Source organism: Onychomys torridus, chromosome 2 (assembly GCF_903995425.1).
Source record: "Onychomys torridus chromosome 2, mOncTor1.1, whole genome shotgun sequence".
Taxonomy (NCBI): Eukaryota; Metazoa; Chordata; class Mammalia; order Rodentia; family Cricetidae; genus Onychomys; species Onychomys torridus.
Window position 1 is genome coordinate 150,127,761 of NC_050444.1, and position 18,048 is coordinate 150,145,808.

Consider the following 18,048-nt stretch of genomic DNA (forward strand, 5'->3'; position numbering starts at 1 on the left):
ACACACACACACACACACAGCATACCAAGAGATAAAAGAGGTAAGCAAATATGGAGTGAGAGACTAGCCCCAATTATTCTCTTAAGGAGAACCAGAAGGGAAACCACCACCTTATGTGAACTCTTTGTGTCCCCAAGCCATGCTGGCATCCCCCCTAAACAATCATCTCTCATGTCATGCCCTGCAACCTGCTTAGATGACCAGCCAGTCCCTAAAGGTTCCCCCATACCCCTGCTCCCCTCCACCCCATGTTTGCTTGTGTAGTTTCTCCCCTGGAATCCTTCACCTACCATGTCTGCTGTCCTAATCCATTCTCTTCCAAAACCAACACCTCTGGACAGCTTCACTCCAGACAGACAGACAGCTTCACTCCAGCCAGCACTCAACACAGAAGTCACATCTGCTTTGAATGCTTTCTGTTGTGGGATATTTGTACACTGTGTGAAGTGTTGCTGTGATTGGTGTAATAAAAATCTGAACAGCCAATAGCTAGGCAGGAGCGTATAGGCAGGGCTTCTGGGCAGAGAGAGAACTCTGGGAAGAAGAAAGGCGGGTCGCCAGCCAGAAGTGGAGGAAGCAGGATGGGCAGTGCGGAGACGAGGTAGTGAGCTGCGAGGAAGAACCAAGATTTAAAAATATGGGCCATGGGTTACTTTAAGTTATAAGAACTAGTGAGGAACAAGCCTAAGCTAAGGCTGAGCTTTTATAATTACTATTAAGTGTCCATGTCTTTATGGGCGGGCTGGCGATCCTGACGAGAAAGATTCCTTCTTTCCCAAGCAGCTCATGGTTTGGAAGCTTGACACCCATGAAGAGGTGACGTATAGATTCAGGAGATGTAGCTAAGTGGTGGAACATGTGCCTGGCATGTGGGAAGCCCTGCCTGGGTTCCACCTCAACACTTCAGAAAAGAAAAGAGAGAGAAAAAAAAGTGAAGTGATTGGGTCATGAGAGTTCTTAATCCGATAGGGAAAACTGGAAATTCATGCGGGTATATAATGAATGCATGAAGTGGTCTAGGGATGTAGCAGGATGGCACAGCACTTGCCTAGCATGACCGAGGCCCAGGGTTTGTGTCCACAGCGCTGCAAAAGAAATACATCTGCCAACTGTCATCTCCAGAACGCCCTGTCTGCCTCCCAGTGCTGGGGTTACAGGACTGTGCTATCCCATCCAGCTCTTCCCCCCCCTCCCCCCCGGACTGTGTGCTATGGAACCGAACCCAAGACCTCATGATTGGCCACAAGCACTTTGCACACTGAGCCATCTCTCCACCCCCTGTGCTTTTTGAGACAGGGTCTCACCAAGTTGCCCAGGCTAGCCTGGCACTTGTTTGCTGACTTTTGGCAGGCTGTAAATTTTCGGTTCTCCTGTCTCAGGCTCTGGAGTAGTGGATGAAGACACTTGCCCCAGGCCTCAGGACCTGAGTTTGATCATTAGAATCCATATGGCAAGAGGAGGGAATCCACAGAAAGTTGCCCTCTGACCTCCACGTGCACAAGTGCAGGCACCCCACCAAAAATAAACAGATGTAAAACTTTTTAAACTTAAAAAAAAAGACCAAGTTTATAGAAAATAAAACTAAAAGACAGCTGTGGAAGCTTGGAGTGGGGCAATGTTCTCCCCACCAGGAGGCCCACGAAAGGAGTGGTAATTACTGCGACTTCCTCAGGCACTCCCAGTATGCAGCGGCCCGCCTGCTCCACCTGTGACTCTTTCTTACTCAGCTTTTGCTCCCACACCACTAGGGCAGTGTCTTCAATCACCCAAGCACAGCCGAGGTCCGAAAAAAGACAGTATCTGATCAAAGTCACACCATTACTAAGGAGCACCGCTGGGGTTTGAACTCTGCGGTCTGGCCCGAGGGTCCTGCAATGGATGGAGCCTAAACTGTGCAGTCATAGGAACTTATTTCCCCCCAAATCAAGAGACAGCTGTGGTGCACTTGCTGCTTTTGCAGAGGACCTGAGTTTGGTTCCCTGAACCCAGAACAGACAACTAACAGCTTTCTGTAATCCCATCTCCAGGGGATATGACATCCTCTTCTGAAGCCACAGGGCACTAGACTTATGTGCACAAAGCTATATACACAGATACACACAAATACATAATTAAAAAGGAAATATTTTAAAGGGAGAGACAGCCAGAATGATATATCTCATGCAGGATAGATGATTCCTCTCTTCCTAGCTGGTGTGTGTGTGGGTGTGTGTGTGTGTGTGGTGTGTGTGTGTGTGTGTGTGTGTGTGTGTGTGTGTGTGTGTGTGTGCGCGCGTGCGCTCGCGTGCAATCCTTGTTTGTGGGTACAGAACTTGAAGAGCAATTCTCTAGTAAAATACAGGAGCAAGCTGGGACCGAGATCTTACCCATGTACATATGCTGCCACCCAGTGGTGATATTGCTGTATGACATGGTGTGGATTCTCTACTGGCTGAATTGGGAGTAACCCTGGCATGCAGGTGAGAAACAGCTGCTTCCAGAGCTGGGTTAAGTCGAGTATCCAGGAGGAGCACCGCAGAAAACTGGTGGGTGTTCCAAAGTGGAGGCTTGCAGGTCCTGCAGTGAGCCGACTGACTCAGTTCATCAGCCCTAGCTTTGATATGCTATGCTTGCCCTGGAGGATCTCGTGGTCGGTCAGATTCCCAGGGGGGCTCCTGTGCTCCAACTGTAGACCTGGCACTTCCTGGGAACTTCACATCTCTGAACGTCAGCTTCTTTGGATGGAAGGTGTGACAAAATAGCTTCTGCTTTGTGCAACTGCAGTGCAGGTCAAAGACAGACAGGGCCTGGAAGGCTGACGACCTGAATTCAATCCTTGGAACCCCCACAGTGGAAAGAGAAAATCAACTCTTGCAAGTTGTCTTCTGACATTCTAGAAAGTCCACCAAGAAAAACCTAAAATCAGCCTTAGGGTCAGGCGCGGGGTTTGATACCAAAGCCAACTCATGAGAGCCAGCCTTGGCAGAATCCTTCCTGGGTGCCAGGTCCCAGGCTTCTTGCTTTACCACACTCTGCTGCTTAATTAGGTGAGGTTATTATTGTCCTCCTTTACAAAGAAACCAAGAGAGTGCCTCTCCCAGGTCACAATGGCACTCCTGAACATTTCATAGTAAGCCTCACCCTATGCTCCTCAGAGGTGACTGGCAAACCGGCTCAAAAGGGCCTTAGAGGCCTGTGGGTCAGATCCTGGTGGCTGTCCTTTGTCCCCTCTTTTCTACCCTGGGCCCACAGAGATTCCTGGAGGAAGATTTCCTCCCCCCCCCCCCCTCCCATCTACAGCTTCTGAGGTCACATGGAGTATCCAGCACTCTGGCACATCTGCCCAGCTTCCCTGCTGCTGGGGCTTCTGGGAGCTAATCCTGTAGGCAGAGGGTGTGTGTGTGTGTGGGATTAGCACTGGAGAATTGAGGGCCACATCTGTCGCCTCAGGGCATTTGGTAAAGCCCATGCTGAGGACCCAGAAGGACTCTCCTGTCTCTTGAAACACGAACCCTCTGAAACACCTTAATTGTGGGGCCTATTGGATCCTTCTGGAAGTGGGTAAGATGTGAGAATCTGGGGCAGGTCATGGTGGGGCAGGCTGGGAAGGAGACTTGGGATTAAATGACTGGGTCTACTGGTAGATCTGGAGAAGGTATGGTGCCCATCGGTCTAAGTTTGTCTGAGATAGGAGGGTTTTGGGAATCTGGGTCTTCCAGTACAAAAACCAGGACAGTTCTGGGCAACTGGGCACTGTGATGGGGTTTCTGAGCTTGGGAATGGTCCCCTTTGCCCAACATTTAAATCTTACCCTTTTTTTCTGGTTATTATTCTATTATTATCTTTTCTCCCAGGACCCCCCCCCCCCCTTTAATGTGTACGAGTGTTTTGCCTACATGTGTGTTTGTATCATGTGTATAGCTGGTACCCATGGAGGGGGTCAGATGCCCTGGAATTGGGGTTATAGACACTTGTGAGTTTGGGTGCAGGTATCTGAACCAAGATCCTCTGGAGTAGCAGTCAGCGATCTTAACCCCCGTGAGCCATCTCTCCAGGCCCTGCCTCCCCACTGCTCCCACCTCCTTTGTGCATTTTCCTGCCCACAGGGTCTCCTGGGCTGCCGGCCTGAATCCTCAAGGAGCTGGGATCTTCCATGCCTTAGGGAGGATGAAGACTCGGGTGAGGCTCAAACCGGAAATCACACATCATCTCAGTCAGCATCCCGGTTCCTCCCCAACCACCTGCTCAGTGACTCCACCCTCCTTCCCACCCTGGCTAGTTCACCTGCACCCCTCACCAGAGCCTCTGCCCTTGCCTGTTTCTCTGTGGGGTGAACACATCAACGGTGGTGGCACTTGTTATTACAAGACTGTTCCCTGGTCCATGCTTCCTGTGCAGCTTTCTGGGGGCATCTATCATCTGAGCTCTCCAGGGGGAGGGGGCCAGTTGTCAGGCTCCGAGAGATGAGGTCATCTGTCCAAAGCTGGAGTGGGCAGAGATGAAGTCGGGTTCTGTTTGTTGCCCTTTCTGGAGCGTTATACGAGTACTGTTGCAGTCTGTCACCCTTTGGCATCCTGGCTTATTTCACTTAGCGCCGTGCATTTGAGATTCAGTCACATTACTGTATATATCAATACTCTATTCTTTACGTGGCTATATAACATTCCATTGCATGGATGCATGGACCATAATTTGTTTTCTCATTCATCACTGAAGGACATTTGGGTTGATTCAGGCCTTTGAAAACATAGAGAGTAGATGGCTCAGTAAAGTACTTGCTGTATAAGCAAGGACCTGAGTTCAACCCCCAGTACTACGTAAAAAAGCCAGGGTGCAGTGGTGTGCGCCTTCAATCCCGGTGTTGAGGAGGCAGAGACAGGTAGATCTTGGAGTTCTCTTGCCAGCTAGCCTTGCCTAGTCACCGAGCCTCATGTCCCAGGGAGAGACCCTGCCTCAAAAAACAAGGTGGAGAGCAATAAAAGAAGGCACCTGATTTTGGCTTCTGACCTCTACATGTACACGGCATACACATGCATTCACACACATAGAGAGAAATTCAATAAAGAATGGTTCTATATGGACCCCAAGTTTTGGAGGTTAAAAAAAAATCTGAAGCTCAGTGGGATTTCCAGATATAAAAATAAAAGCAATGGTGATGCATGCCTTTAATTCCAGGCAGGTGTATATCTGAGTTCAAGGCCAGCCTGGTCTACAGAGCAAGTTCCAGGACAGCCAGCGTTACACAGAGAAGCCTTGAAAAACAATCAAATGAAAAAAGATTCAACAGAGAATTCCATCCTTTCCTTCACCCTGAAGTGCCCCTCAATGGACGGAGCAGCAAGGCTAAATTTTGGCCTGTCTTTTAATGTGCAGGGTTGGAGCTTTAGCTCAGTGGTAGAGTGCTTGTCAAAAAGCCAAAAATAGTGTGCAAACAGAGTTAAACGCTTTAACTCCAAAGCATTTCCTGAGAGGCAGGAAAATAACAGGAGCCGCTTGTGTTGAGGTACAAAAGGGTTAATTACAGGGATGCTGATAAAACTCTCAGGACAGGATCTGCTTGTGTATATGGTGGCTGTTACCGCCGTATGAGAATGACTGAGTCGGAAAGCTTAGTGTCCTAGATGCTCTACACCCACAAGAATCACAGGCAGCAGGCACTACATGGGCAGCAGCTCCATGAGGGTGGAGATCCCCGAGGCTGACTCTCCTGCCTCACCCCAGGAACCTGGCACAGTGCCTGGTGCCTAGTGGCCACTCAGGAACAAAGGTGTTGCTAGGACACGGACAAGGAAGAGACCCCGTCAGATGTAAGCCACCTTGTCAGATTCAAGGGTTGAGAACTGGGCAGAATGGATTGACTACTGTTATGTAATTTCCTGGGGAGACTCGAACAAAAGTCTATCCACCCCAGAAAAAGCACCAATGACAGACCAAAGAAATGGTCCCACCCAAGCATAGTTCAGTGACTAGTGAGCTTGTGGGTTCGTGCACAGGAGCAGGGGTGTCCTGGCTTCATTCTGTTCATCATAGAGGTTTTTCTACCTGTTTTGGAAGAGTGGCATGGTGATAGGATGCTGTGAATAGCTTTCTAGAACCATCCACCTCGCTGAGCAGTACCCACGGGCTGGGGGCTTCAGGCATGCCTGCTGGGTGTTCTATCTTAGGTTCAAGGTTAGGAACCTGGAGGTGCGGCAGAGGCAGGTACCCTGGAAGTGGGGTGTGGCAAGATCCGCACTGTGCACACCTCCGGCATGTACTGAGTAACCAGCACACCAAAGGCTGCAGATCAGAAAGTGGACAGGTGCCCCTGGTGTGGAGGGCTCTCCCATCAGGGAGGCCAGCTAACAGTGGGAGGGGTGAGGAGGTATGGCACTGTTCTACACTAAGGAGCTTCGATTTGCTCTCTCTTATGGGTGTAACCTTGGGAGGGACACAGGTGAGGAGAGTTGGGGAAGTCTTTCTGGAGAAGGTGGCATTTCAGTGGGGCTCAGGATATCTTGATAAGCACATATGAGGTGAAGTGAGGTGGGGTGAGGGCATCTGGCCAGATCAGGCATGGAGAGCTGAGGAGGCGCTTACCCTCAGCTTCACAGCATTACAGTGAGGATGCCATCCTGTTCCTGATGACCCTGGAGCCCATGACCTGTATCTTTGTTTCTTCAGGCCTGCTACCAGCCCCGTCTCCCAAAAGGGAAAAAGAAATGGTTTTTGTGGGCCCTCAGTGGCTTCCTCTTCCTGTTCTCAGTGGCCATGACTGGCTGCTTCCTATGGCAGTACCACCTCCCCAAGCTGCAGACTGGTGAGTGAAGAAGCCACTGTCTCCTACCCCGAGGGCATGGGTCCTCACTGGGCCTGGAGCAGCCAAGGATGGAGGGTGAAGGAGGACAGTTGTGATTTTAACTCAGGAGCAGAGACCTCCTCACTCCACACCACACTGTCCATCTCTGGCCGGGTCACAAGAGCTCTCTGGGCTTGCTCAGCTCTTAGAAACAAAGAATCCTATTCAGGGTTTCACAAGTCATCCAGCCTGGGAGTCAACTCAGGGTCCCTGAGAAGCTCCACAGAGGCTGGTGAGATGGCTCAGCCGGTAAAGGCGCTTGCCAAATAAGCCTGATGGCCTGAGTTCAATCCCCAGAACCCATGTGAAGGTTGAAGGAGAGAACTGACTCCATAGACTTGTTCTCTGACCTCCACACTCATGCTGTGGCAACCCCCAAATCCCACCCAAATGTGGGCACGTTCAGGCCCTACCCAGACTTGCTAACTTCATCACATATTTTGAGACTCCCAGGTGTCATCTGTCTGGCTACAGATGCCAGACCCACCCAGGTCCCAAGCTGACAAAAGCTCTATCCAAGACTTTACTCCAATGGCCAAACCCCCACCATCTACTTATTTATCTGTTAAGGAATAAACCACCCCAGGGCCAGCGATGTAGCTTACTATCGAACACTTGCCTACAGTGTTCAAGGCTCTGGGGTCTATCCCCAGCACTGCAAGGGAAAAACAAACACACCAAACTCACCAGCTGATTACTTCTCGTGTTCTGGGGCCTGACTGACAGTTCTACTGCTGGTCTAACCTGCTCTCTTCAATGCAAGTCACTTGGGATCGGAGCCTGCCTCGGGTCTTGTGCTTTCAGGGCTAATTTCCCAGATTTGTCCATGTGATGACGGCCACTCCCTGGACAAGGACAGATGAGACTCAGTCCATGACCATGCCTACATTCAGTTCTGGGAACAGAATAAGTTGTCCCTGCTGCTTCAGGCATGAAGCCCCAGTCAGGTTTCAAGTTCGAATCACCCAAACATACAAAACTAGCTTGAGGTATAGATGGAGGGATAGATGGATGGATAGAAGGATGGATAGATGGATGGATAGATGGATGGGTGAGGCTGAAGAAGGGAGGGTGGGGACCAGCAGCTAAACCTGAAGGGACTCAATCCTAAAGGCGACACTATGCCTTGGCCCTTGGTCCCTTGGCTGGCCCATGACTGAACATTTTCTGGGAAGCCTCCTGCTGGTGGGAGGGTCTCCAAGGCGTGGCTCTGGCCTTTGCTGCCGCCTTCCTGTCCTCTAAGATGTCCCTTTGCCCTTGACGTGACGTCTTCTGTACTCACCTCCTGATACCCCCTCTAGGTTCCTTGAAGCCAGAGGTGACCCCAGCCCCAGTGAAGATGTGTCCCCGGCACCCTGAGCTTGTGCCTCTGGCTCACCCCCTCCCAGTGCTAAAGGAGGCCTTGGAGAAGGTTAGTGACAGATAGTCCAGGAGGGTGCTGGGAATGTGGTAAAGCTTGGCAGAGGAGGGATTGCTCTCTGTGCTAAGGCATTCATTCATTCATTCACTCATTCATTCATTCACTCAACATGCTTTTTTGTATGTTTGGTTTTGGTTTTCTACATGTTTTCACTGCATAGTAGCCCTGACTAGCCTGGAACTTGCTTTGTTTACCAAGCTGGCCTTGAACTCACAGGTATCTGTCTCTGCCTCCTAAGTGCTTGGATTAAAGGTGTGAGCTACCACACCCAGCTTTCGACATGAATTTCTTGAGTGCCTGTTCTGTGCCTAGAATTGCTTGGAAGGCAGAGGCAGGAAGATCACTGCAAGTCTGAGGCCAGCCTGGGCTACACTGTGAGTTCCAAGAGGGGGCAGGGAGAGACGGACTCCTAGTTAGTCTGTAGATGAAGGAAGCAGTTAAGATAACACCTATTTCTGATTCAGGGGCAAGAGTGAAGATTAGGAACCTCGGGTGGTGGTCCATACCTTTAGTCCCAGCACTCGGGAGGCAGAAGCAGGTGGATCTATGAGTTCAAGGCCAGCCTGGTCTACAGATTGAGTTCTAAGACAGCCAGGGCTACACAGAAAAATCTTGTCGCGAGGGGCAGGGGTGGGTAGGGGAAGAGCAAAAATTAGTGTCTCAGTTAGGGTTTCTTTTGCTGTGAAGAGACACTATGACCACAGCAACTCTTATAAAGGAAAACATTCAACTGGGTGGCTTACAGTTTCAGAGGTTTAGTCAGTTACCATCATGGCAGGACATGGCAGCATGCAGGCAGACATGGTGCTGCAGAAGGAGCTGTATCCTGATCCCACAGACAACAGGAAGTGGTCTGGGGCACTGGGCGTGGCTTGAGCACATGAGACCTCAAAGCCCACTCCAACAAGGCCATACCTATTGCAACAAGGCCACACCTCTTAATAGTGTCACTACCTATGAGCCTATGGGGGCCAATTACATTCAAACTACCACAATTAGGAAAGTTTTGGAGACTTTGGAGCTATGATATAAGAAGGTCTTGGAGGCTGGCAGGGCCCTCTGCCTGGTCAAGGCTGAGATGAGGGCAGGGGATCCCCGATGATGTATGTATGGTAAAGAAGCTTGAAGGATGTAGGCGTGCACTCCCAACAGTGGGGTCAACATGTGAAAAGGCCCAGGGGCAGTGCAGTGAGCACAGGGTACATAGAGAGGTGGGGAAAGAGTGACAGAGTCCATGTCACAGAGGCCACTGTAATATGGTCAAGTACATGCATGGGTGCGCACACACACACACACACACACACACACACACACACACACACAGAGGTATACACACCAGGTCACAACTTGCACTACTTCAGGATGGCTCTCCTTGGTGCAAGTCAGATTCTGCTGTGTGGGTCACTCCCCTTAGGAGAATAGAGATAAAGGGATCAGGGTCAAAAACATCTGGGCAGCTGTGAGGACCAGCAGGAGAAGGGTGGCAAGACTGCGGAAGTTTTATACCCTAAGATAAATGATAGCGTCTTTTCTAGTGTTGCCAAAACCATATTGTTTCTATTCCTGGACTGAGTTGCTGTTCTTAGTCCCTTACAGGAGAAGGGAAGGCAGCCCATCCCCGGGCAAAGGGTCTTGGGAGACCCTTTGCGACAAACATGCTTGCATCCAAAATAACCCCACTTCCACAGCCAGCTTCTCAGTGAGCTCAAATAGCACACGGCAATTTGCCAATATAATGCACGTCCCAGGGTCACAGGACTCAATGACAAAGCAGCCTCCTCCCACTGAGCATGGTGGTATCCGCCATGGGCTGTGTGACCCGGTGAAACTGAGCCCCAAGAGACTGACTTATGGCAGGTGGGAACTAGGGAGATGCACAGGGGCAAGGTGTCTGGTAGCTGATTAAGTAGAGGGGTTTGGGAGATGGCTCAGTGGTTTACACAAAAATGAGGACCAGAGTTCAGATTCTCGGTACGGGTGTAAATGCTGGGTATGTGTGGCCTGCTTGTAATCCCAGTGCTTGGGTGGAGAGAAGATTCCCTTAGACCGAGATGGCTAGCCGGACTAGCTGAACTGGTGAGTTTGGGTTCAAGTGAGAGACCCTGATCCAATATATAAAGATGAAGAGTGATTTAGACACCCAATGTCAGTTTCCAGCTTCTATATCACTTGTACACATGTGCACCCCTCCCATGTGAACAGAAACACACACACACACACACACACACACACACACACACACACACACACACACACACCAAAAAATCCTTTAGGGAACCTCTATCTAAAAAAGGTGAGAGAGAGGCTGCTGAGTCAGGCCCTCATAGGGGCGTGGTGCTGGGGTCGCAAGGTCTGGAGGCTCCTAGGGTATTGTATGTGTGGGGTGTCACAGCTGTGGGGACAGGTGGGTGTGCTGAGGCAGGGGCCTCATTCTGAGCTCCTATTCTTTTTCCACAGGTGGATGGAATTCTGCGCAAGGCAATGCTGGCCCCAGGCCTGGCTGCCATGTCCGCTCTTGTCCTCCACAACGACACCGTGCTCTGGACTGGGAACTTTGGGAAGAAGAACGGCTCAGATCCAAATTCTGGAACCCCTAATGAGTACACTATGTACCGGTTAGTGGGGTGACCTCCAGGGTCTAAGGGGGGAGGAGCAGGATGGCAAGCCGAGCAGATACAGAAAGCAGGGCCATTCAAGAGGATTGTGGCTGGGGTCCCAGCTGCCAGGGCCTATGGCTCAGTCCTGATAACTCTATAGGAGACAGAGGTCCAGAGAAAACCAGGAAGTATGAGTGCCCAGTGTCACACCACAGGAACCACAGGCCAAATGAGAAAAGGATCCATCTCCTCACCTCTCAGTGTGCCACCTAGGAGTGAGTGACAACCAGCTCCCAGACCTGTGAGTCAGTGGCATGGGCCCAGCTGGGAGCAGCTGGGGACACCTGTCTGCACTCCCAGAGCTTCTCCTCTCAGGGGCTGTCTGCAGAGTCCTCAAAGATGCAACAGTGGACACATTTGATCCCGGGGATGCTGTGGGGACTTCAGGGTCTGATGGAATTTAGTTTACACTGCACATTTGTGATGCTAGACACAACACCCAGAGCTGGATTCATTCATTCATTCATTCACTTATTTTGAGACAGGGTTTCTCTGTGTAGTTTTGGTGCCTGTCCTGGATCTTGCTCTGTAGACCAGGCTGGCCTCGAACTCACAGAGATCCACCTGGCTCTGCCTCCCGAGTGCTGGGATTAAAGGCGTGTGCCACTGCTGCCCGGCTCAGAGTTCTATTTGTCTTGCTTACTGCACATTCATCATCTGTCTGCCGTGCTGAGTGCTCTCTGAGTGCACACGCACACACACTCACGTATACCTGTATGCACGTGCGCGCATCTCTCATACCCCCTTATACCCCATGAAACCAACAGCCAAACTCTCAGAAAGGTCTAGTAACCTACCCAAGGCCACACAGTCAGTGAGAGATAGCACTCACTAAATCAAGGTCCGCCCCAATACAGATGGGGCTTAGTAAAAAGCCTAGCATGGGGCAGGAGCAGAACTGTTCATCCTATCCCAGCTTCTGGTACATTCTAAACATCCAAGGTTCTCTACAGAGGCTGGGGATTCAGCTGGATGCAGACTAGGGTGGACTCTTGAATATGAAAAGCTGGAGGCTGGGCACAGGGTGGGGAGTGGGTCGTGAGGTTGACAGGTTGCCCTCTGTTCTCCTGCACCCCACCCCAGGATTGCCAGCATCTCCAAGATCTTCCCCGTGCTTATGCTGTATCGCCTGTGGGAGGAGGGCATTGTGGCCTCCCTGGACGACCCTCTGGAGCGCTATGCCAGCACCTTCTCCATCAACAACCCTCTGGGCAAGGCTCAAGACTCTGAACCACAGGGCCCAATGGGGGAATTTGAAGAGATGGGCTCCCTCCCAAAGCCTTCTTCTGTCACTCTCCGGAGGATGGCCAGTCAGCTGTCAGGTGAGCCTCAGAATTGCCCAGCTGAGCCAATTCCCATCAGAGGGGCTTGGGGATAGGCACAGGACACAGATTCCCATCCATTAGGACTCTGCTCTGGTTCCTGAATGGCCATACTTCCAGCCCACAAGTGGTGGTGGCCATGGTAGAAAGAACTGAGGTAAGCCTGGGATGCTTTTAACTTCTTTTAAAAATGTGCGTATGTGTGTGCATGAGTATATGCCACATGTGCTCGGGTGTCCACAGATGCTGTATGTGTGCGGGTGTCCTTGGGGTGTGCATCAGATCCGCCCCTGCTGGAGCCACAGGTGAGTTCTGAAAACCGAACTTGAGTCTTTTGGAAGAGCAGCTTTGGCTGCCATCCGGGACTTATTTTATTTGAGACAGGGTCTCTTGTAGCCCAGGCTGGCTCCAAACTCACAGTGTTGCTCAGGATGACCCTGAACTTTTGGTGTTCTTTCTTTACCTCCCGAGTGCTAAGATTACAGGCATGTGCCATTCCATCCAGTCTGTATGTTGTTGGGGTAGGAACACAGGGCTTCACACATGCTACATGAGCACTGTACCAGCTGACTCTGTCCCTGGCCTGAATCTGGGAATACAGACCAGGCAGAGAAACAAGTTCACAGACAACTGAGTCAGGATCTGTGTATCATGCCAAGGGCAAGGCAACAAGTTAAGACCAGTAGGGAGCTCTACAGTGAAGCCCCAGACTCCCTGAACACACATACAAAGAACATGTGGAAAGCCACAGCCCACAGGGGACATAGGTGAAGGACAGGGAATGAGCTGGCATGGCACAGAGAAGGCTCAGTGAATGTTAAAAGATGCCAACCCTTGTTCATCAAAACACACATGCACATGGAAACTACATTGAGACGCACACACTCTTCCTGTCAGACTGGCAAAGACCAAACAGTGGGCGCCCTGACTGGGGGGAAACCATGGAGACAATGTCCTCATCTACTCTAGAGGAGGGAATTTAAATTGATTTAAATTTAACAACCCGTGTCCTGGCTAGTTTGATGCCAACTTGACCCAAGCTAAAGTCATCTGGGAGAAGGGAACCTCAATTAAGAAAATGCCTCCATAAGATCTGGTGGTAGACAAGCCTGGAGGGCATTTTCTTAATTAGTGACTGACATGGGAGGACCTAGTCCATTGTGAGTGGCGCCACCCTGGGCTGGTTGTCCTGGGCTCTATAAGAAAGCAGGCTGAGCAAGCCAGTAAGCAGCCCCCTCCATGGCCTCTGCATCGGCTCCTGCCTCCAGGTTCCTGCCCTGCTTGAGTTGCTGCCTTGGCCTCCGTCGATGAATTGTGAAGTGTAAGCCAAATCAACCCTTTCCTCCCCAAGTTGCTTTGGTTATGGTGTTTCATCACAGTGAGCGGAAACCCTAAGACACCCCCCAGTAAACAAACAAATGGATAAAACCTGTATGAAGGCAAATGCAAATATTTATTGCAATTGTTTTCTTGTCTGAGATAGGGTCTCAAGTAGTCCAGGCTTTCCTCACACTCTATGTAGCTGAAGAGAACCATGAACTTGTGATCCTCCTGCCTCCCACTCCTGAGAGCTGCCACTACACCTGGACTAGAGGTCAGCAGTACAGTGTGCACTTGGCGTGTGAAAAGCTCTGGGCTGAGCCACAGCAACAAAGAAAAAAAAAAAACAGTATATATTCCCTTTGAGAAATTTCAATCCTAGAAAATTCTACTGCAGATGTGGTCACTCTGAGTAGCATAAAGTGTATTCACAATTATTTACCATATAGTGTTTATAGTAACAAGAGGAGCTGGTGTGGGGGTACATACCTGTAGCCCAGCACTTCTAAGAGGAAGGCAGGAGGATCAGGAGTTAAAGGTCACCCTGGGCTACACAGTGAGTTCAAAGCTAGCCTGGGCTCTCATGAGACTCTTTCAAAACACCAAAACCAAAACAAGAAGAAATAACCTACATGTTCATCACTAGGGGGATGGCTATACAATCAAATACCATATAGCTCTAGACCAGTGGTTCTCAAGCTCCCTAATGCTGTGACCCTTTAACACAGTCCCTCAAGTTGTGGTGACCCCCAGCCATAAAATTATTTTCCTTGCTACTTCATGACTGTAATTTTGCTCCTGAGTGGTTTCTCAGTTCCTAAGGCCATCGGAAATTTGTTTTCTGATGGTTTTGACCCACAGATTGAGAACTACTGCTCTAAATGAGGTTCTTTGTTTACTGATATGAAATAAGTAGGAGAAAAGTACATCTATTGTATGCTGCTACAGAAATAAACATAAAAATTAGGCACCTTTACCGGATAAGCCGTCTTGCCAGCCCTAAATATGAAATATTTCAAGATGTGTTAAATGCCTTTGGAAGGACTGGTCTTGGTGGCACCTGCCTGCAATCCCAGAGTGGAGAGAAGAAAGAGATGGAAACAGTTTGCTTCCAGGAAGGGGAAATCATGGTCAGCAGGGGGGCGGGGAAGATGTGAGGAAAGGTGATTTGGTGGCGGTCTAGGAAGGGACTTCCCCAGCAAAGCACAGGTCCTGGGGGTCTGACCACTGCTCTTCCCTAGGATTTCCCCGAAGGCTGCGGGGCACTTCGCTGTTGTGGAGAGGCAGCACCCAGGAGGCTCTGAGCCTGCTCAGGGATGATGTCCTGGTGGCTGACCCAGGAACCAGGTGAGGAGTGTGCCCTGAAGTCTAGCCACGCTTGAGGAAGTGTTTCCCCAGATGGTCAGCATCAGCAGGGGCCTGGGAATCACTGAATAGAGTCCACCCTACAGCTAGAAAGACTGAGGCCAGGAGGGGCAGGCACAGCAAGGCCTGCAAGAGCTGGGCTCAGAACCCAGGTCTGCTCCAGTCTCCCCGTCCCTCATCAACTGTATTGTTTTATTAAGCGTCTGCTCTGGGGATGGCGTGGTTGTCCACATCTGTAATCCCAACACTCAGGAGTTTAAGGCAGGAGGATAGAGAAATGGAGGCCAGCTTGGGCTACACAATGAGGCTGTCTAAAAACAAACAAAAAGACACAAAAAACCAATCAAGGCAACTACTCTACCCAGAACCTGCTAAGCGCTGGCTATACCAGCCAACACCTGACCAAGGCCCCTTCCTACAGTTTGCACTGGTAAGGGAGACACAGTAAAGATTTTACCACGATGCATAATGGCGTGCAGATAAAGCGCTGACCATTGAACAAGAAGTGTAGCCTTGAGAGTTTGGCGAGGCAGGGGTCGGGGCAGAGGGAGTTAGAGGACAGACATCAGATAGAGGCAGCTGGCACTCCTCTGTCACCATGGGCCAGATTCCCTCTGCTTCTCCAAATACTGGACTGTAGTTTTCTTTCTCTCCTGGTACCATCACGTTGTCCTGGGGATCACATCCAGGACTCCATCCCGATGCTCCCTTCTCCCCCTCCAGATGCCACTACAGCACACTGGCCTTCTCACTCCTGGCCCATGTGCTGGCTGCACACACGGCACAGGGCGACTACGAACGCTGGGTATCTGAGCAGGTCCTGGAACCGCTGGGGATGAGCGATACTGGCTTTGCACTGACCGGAGCTGTGCGCTCTCGCCTGGCTGCCGGCTTCTATGGCAGCGGCCGGTCCGCGCCACTCTATGATCTGGGCTGGTACCGGCCATCCGGCCAGATGTACTCGACAGCTGCAGACCTGGCCAGGCTGGCGACCGCGCTACTGGGTGCAGGGCCCCGACGGCTGCTGAGGCCCGACAGCTTGGCCACACTGCTGTCACCGCTGCGCGCCTGTGCCCACGGCTACTTCGCTCGCGAAACCGGCACACCTTGGGAGTTCCACGAGCGGCGCGGATACCGAGTGGCGCGCAAGGACGGCGACCTGGATGGCTACGCCGCCAGCCTGGCACTCGTGCCACCGCTGCGCTTAGGGTTTGTGCTGTTGCTGGCTGGGCCGCGCCCACCCACGCGCGACCTGGTAGCTGACGCCCTGGACATGCTGCTGCCTGCTCTGGAGCGCGCGTTGCGCGATGCTGAGCGCGCCCCCGCGCCCCCGCCCCGCGCGCGCCCGTTCTCTGGCTTCTTCACCTTCGCCAATCGCACCTTCTACGAGGTGCGTGCCGCGGGGCCGCGGGGCGAGCTGCGCTTGCGCCAGTTTGGGCCGCGCGTGGAGGCGCTCGTGCCTGCTGCCTTCCGATCGCTCGCCCTGCGCCACGTGCGCGGCCGCGTCTTCCAGCTGCACGTGGCACGCGAGTTCCCATGCACGCTGCCGCTCGCAGATGCCTGGCTGTCTCTGGAGGCGCAGCACGGGCAGCTGGTGCGTTTCTACCCGCTGGATCGCCACGGACTGGCGCCAGGCTTCGACGTGCCCGGACTCAACACTTACGGCGTGCTACGCTTGCAGCGCAGGCCCGTGTTCGGCTCCCAGTAAGCTGGGACACTCCCCTCTCCCCAGCGCGCGCGTGAGCCCCCGCGCACGCGCCCTCCCATGACTTTGCACTGCATGCAACGCTTCTCCTGTCTCCAGCCTGGCCACACCGGCCTGCAGCTCTCCTCTTAGCTGCAGCCTCCTCCTGCCTCCAGCCTCCCTGTCTCCTGCAACCTCCCCTCTAACCTCTTGTTTAAAGCCTCTCTCCCCCACACTACCCACCACTCTCCCCTCCAGCCTCCTCTGCTCCTAGCCTCTCCTCCACTTCAGCTTCCCTTCCCCGCAGCCTCCCCTGCCGTCCATCCAGCTTCAGCCTTGCCCTTCCTCCAGTTTCCCACGCGAGGTTGGCAGGGAGGTCTGCCAGAGAACACAGTAGTTGGCAGAGTGGGGTCTTCCTTGGACAGCAGTTGGCTTCAAACTGCCCTTATTCACCTGGGAGGAAAAGGTATACAGGTCTTTACAGTAGCATTTAAACACTTAGGCATTGCTCCGCCACGGTGATATACAGGCTAGTCCTTGGGAGAATCAGGAGTTTGAGGCCATCTTGGACTGCAGGAGACCCTGTTTCAAACAATCAAATACTGAAACATTTTGTGTGTGTGTGTGTCTGTTGAAACAAATACAAAATAATGTGATCGGTATTGTCTTTTAAAAACCACTCTTACTGGGCTGGGAATGTAGCTCCGAAGGTAGAGAGCTTGTGCAGGGCTGCACCAACACGGTGTGGTGGCGGTACATACCTGTAACTACACTATTGGAGAGGTGGAAGGAGGAGGCCAGGAGGTCCAGGCCAGCCTGGGCCACATGAGACACTGTTTAAAAGGACGACAGTTGTTTTGTTTGTAATTGAGTTACAATTTGCCTAATATTAAAGGCACCATTAGGTGCAGTTTGTTTATATATTTGTTTAGTGGGGCTGCAGATAGAACCCAGGATATCACATGCTAGATGAGTGCTCTACCAACTGAGCTACATTCCCAGCCTGAGTTTGGACAATTTAGAGAAATATGATCTATGAGATTCCCATCACCCCCAAACTACCCCCTACTATTCCTCTGCAGTCAGGCCTCTCCCTCTCCTCTTCCCCTAGTCCCAGGCAACCGCGATGGGCCTCCTGTCATGTCAGATTAGCTGGGCCTGCTCCTGAGTTTGGTGTGAATGGGTTCACACCGTGGGGTTGTGTGTGTCTCCTTGGGTACAGTGTGCTGTTTTTGAGGTCCAAGTCTTTATGTGTGTCCATAGTTCATCGCTTTCTATTCCACGGTATGGGTGTACCACTTTACTTATCCTTTCGTCCGCTGATGGGCATTGGCTTGTTTCCAGATGGAGGCTGTTAGGAAAAGATCTTTGTGCAAGTTCTCCTGTGTGCATAGACTTTCATTGCCTTGGGTAAGTTTCCAGATGCCGGGCAGTTTTCCGAAAGTCTTGTGGAAATGTGTGGT

At 51.6% G+C, this 18,048-nt stretch overlaps 1 protein-coding gene across 1 annotated transcript; it reads left to right on the plus strand.

Annotated features, from left to right (window-relative positions):
• The first annotated feature begins 4,091 nt into the window (after positions 1-4,091).
• Positions 4,092-16,615, plus strand: Lactbl1 (lactamase beta like 1). The gene is made up of 7 exons (XM_036179931.1): positions 4,092-4,158; positions 6,643-6,778; positions 8,119-8,228; positions 10,695-10,852; positions 11,978-12,216; positions 14,778-14,883; positions 15,625-16,615. The coding sequence occupies exons 1-7, from the start codon at positions 4,147-4,149 to the stop codon at positions 16,607-16,609; spliced, it is 1,746 nt and encodes a 581-aa protein (XP_036035824.1). The 5' UTR covers positions 4,092-4,146; the 3' UTR covers positions 16,610-16,615.
• The last annotated feature ends 1,433 nt before the right edge of the window (positions 16,616-18,048 follow it).